A 2,971-nucleotide genomic window follows, 5' to 3' on the forward strand; every position below is an offset into this window, starting at 1 on the left:
GCCCTTAAGGACGTAGAAGAGCGACTCAGGGTCCCACTTTTTCTTGATCGCGAGCAACTTGGCGTAGTTAGTGCCAAAGAAGGCATTCTGCCAGTCCGGTTGCCTGAAGTCGGCCTCGTTCATGTACGAAGCGCTACCCGGCGTAACAGCCGTGATCCACGGCATGAACTCGTCCGTCATGCGCTTCTGCGAAGCCTCCATGCCAGCCCAAGGCGCGGCATTGTCCCAGTTGGTGATGAGCTGCAACTGCATGACAGCCTTGCGCCACGCTGGGTGGACCGAGTTCTCGGGCGCGCTGGCGGGCTTGTTGTAGTGTCCGACGCTACCGGCGAGGAGGACGCCATTTGCAGTCAGGTTCTGGACGACCTTTTGGTACTCTACGTTGTTGTTCTCGATCGCCTCGCGGGGAATCAAGCGACCACCGAACTGGTACCGCGTAACCTCGAGGTTGCCCTGGGGAAGAGGGCCCATGTAGAGGTCGTAGTGATCACGGTAGGACAGCTCGCTGTAGGCGACGGTCAGGGTGATGCCAATCTCCTCTTCGAGGGCCTTGGTGAAGGGCGCAAGGATGACATCACGAACGTGAGCAGCGGTCGAGTTCCAGACAGTCAGAGGGCGGAGGACGAGGAACTGGGCGTTGTGGAGGAAGACGGCGAAAGCACCCTGGTCCGTCATCGCGGGAAGCAGTTCGTGAAACTTGGAGACAGCGGCGTTGAACTTCTCAGGCGTGGTCGTCGCAGCGAGGAGCTGGAAAGCGGCGCCGCCAACAGTCTGGGCCTGGTAGGCGCGAACAGTAAGGCCAGTGACAATACCAAAGGTACCGCCGCCACCGCCGCTGAGAGCCCAGTACAGGTCGGTGTTCTGTGTAGCAGAGGCGACGACAGTCTTGCCGTCGGCGGTGACTACTTGGAAGGCCAGCGTCTGATCGGCTCCGAGACCGAACTGTGTTGACAGAGCAGAGTGACCACCTCCCTGTGTGAAACCGCCAGCAAGGCCAACTGTGGCGCACTCACCAGAGACGACAGTAAGACCCTTTGCGTGGGCAGCCTCAAGGATCTCGTACCCGAGGACACCGGCGCCGACGTTGACAGCCGGGCCGGAGTAGTACTTATCAGACCATGTTGAGAAGTCAATGGTCTTCAAGTGGTTGGTCCAGATCGCAAGAGCACCGGCACCGGTAGAACGTCCGAGGAAGCTAGAGAGACAAAGTTGTCAACTACTGTGGAACGGAACTTGTAGTTCACCGCAAATTACTCACTCGTGACCAGTGTTACGGACAACAACTCTGAGGTTGTTGGCCTTGGCGAACTTGAGAGCATAGCTGACGTCTGCGGTGCAGCGGACGTCGACAGCATAGCTCACATAGTTGCCGAGGGTGCAAGGAACAGCTCTGTCAGTGAAAGGGTCGCAGGACTGGTTGGCAAAGTAGGATTGCATAACAGAAGACGAGGAGGGAATGCTAAAACATCATGTCAGCCACACACTCTGTCTGATTGCAGGTTTGTTGAGGGGGTAAACCGAGGAAGGAACTCCCGGAGACTTACTGTGTCAAGGGGTTGGTCCAGGATGACTGCAGAGCAGCACAAGCCGCGGCATCGTACGTAGGATCATGGCAGGGCGATCCAATGGGCGTGGTGGCGACCAGACGGCCACCAACGGTTGCGTTGAGCAGGTTCCAAGTGGAGACCGAGGGCCAACAAGAGTCTCCAGGTAGGCAGTGACATTGCTGCTTGGGGGTTGCTGCAGCTGTTGTGATGGTAGCCAAGGCGGTGGCTACGGCCAGATAAGAGAGCCTCATGTTGATGACTTGAGTTGGACAAGCAGTCAAAAGGCCTAGAGGTGGGAGAGTAGGAGGAGAGAGAGAGAGTGAGGGGTGGGTGACAGATTAGGTGCAAGCCACGAAAAGTGTGACTGGTTCTGGAACTCATATATCCCTCGCATCCATCATGCGGGATGCCGACTGCTCTACCCCTGGAAGCACGAGGGCCTCGGCTTTTCAAGTTGAATGTAAACTCCGCCTCCTTTCGAACTCGATACGGATAATATTGGCAGCATGCGACTGTGTTATCCAAAGTCGTAGGTGGCAACTGCGTTGCAACTGTGTTGGTAATCTCCAGATCGATAGACTCACGGCTGCAATGCCCCAAACCGGTCCGACTGACAGTCTGGAGTACGCGGACGGGAAGAAACCATGTCGGCCGAGACAGGGCTTCTTCAGGGTCCCCTTCATAAGAATGATGGAACTTCCTATTAAGGCGTGTGACATCCGACGAACACCCGCATTCTTTCTGCGCAATGGGGCCGGAGTCAACCGGGGTGAGAAGAGAACGGATGAGACACCAGACGGTCCCGACAAGCCCAGTGTCAATCTGTTCGTGGGGGCCGACTAGTTCTTGTTTCCCCCAGCTTGAGCCCACAGATCTAAATGAAGTCCCAATGATTAAGGTTGAATTAAACAGAGACTAAAACGACAACACGGAATTCTACTGCATTATAGCTCCAAGACGGCGGCTTCAAACGTTCTCGTCGCAATTAACACAGAAGCCACGGCAATAGGCAGAAACGCCACTGCTACCGAGCCGCAATGCCGAGTCAAATTGCGCCACTGAAGGAATATTCTCCAACGATTTCTTCACCCGCGATCTAGTAAGGGACTAATTTCCGAGACCCAGACGTCAGCCGCTGCTGTGCCGCCGGTGATTTCGATGCATTGCTGCACCTTTTTTTCCTGCAGGGGGATGAGGGGCTGCTTGGCCGGGGGCGCGAACGACGGGATTGGTTCCCGTTTGGGGGAAGCCAAGAACCATCCAACCAGAAAACCAGACGGCTAGTTCGGAAAAGTTCCAGCTAAAGAGGAGGGCAGTATCAGCTTTCCCTAACGTACCCTAGTCTCGAAGAAGGACTTCGTAGACAAGAGCTCCGATGTAGCTGCATCGCTTCGTGTCGCAGAAAGTGTTGGACCAAAGGAACA

At 55.8% G+C, this 2,971-nt stretch overlaps 1 protein-coding gene across 1 annotated transcript; it reads right to left on the minus strand.

Annotated features, from left to right (window-relative positions):
* Window positions 1-1,897, minus strand: BDP81DRAFT_118519 (FAD binding domain-containing protein; the record flags this gene model as incomplete). The annotated part of the gene is made up of 3 exons (XM_060581570.1): window positions 1,545-1,897; window positions 1,259-1,459; window positions 1-1,195 (listed from the first exon to the last, which is right to left on the minus strand). Coding segments are annotated over exons 1-3 (1,650 nt in total), but the record flags the coding sequence as incomplete, so codon positions are not given.
* Window positions 1,898-2,971: the final 1,074 nt, after the last annotated feature.

Source organism: Colletotrichum phormii (genome assembly GCF_030913505.1).
Source record: "Colletotrichum phormii strain CBS 102054 chromosome Unknown BDP81scaffold_28, whole genome shotgun sequence".
Taxonomy (NCBI): domain Eukaryota; kingdom Fungi; phylum Ascomycota; class Sordariomycetes; order Glomerellales; family Glomerellaceae; genus Colletotrichum; species Colletotrichum phormii.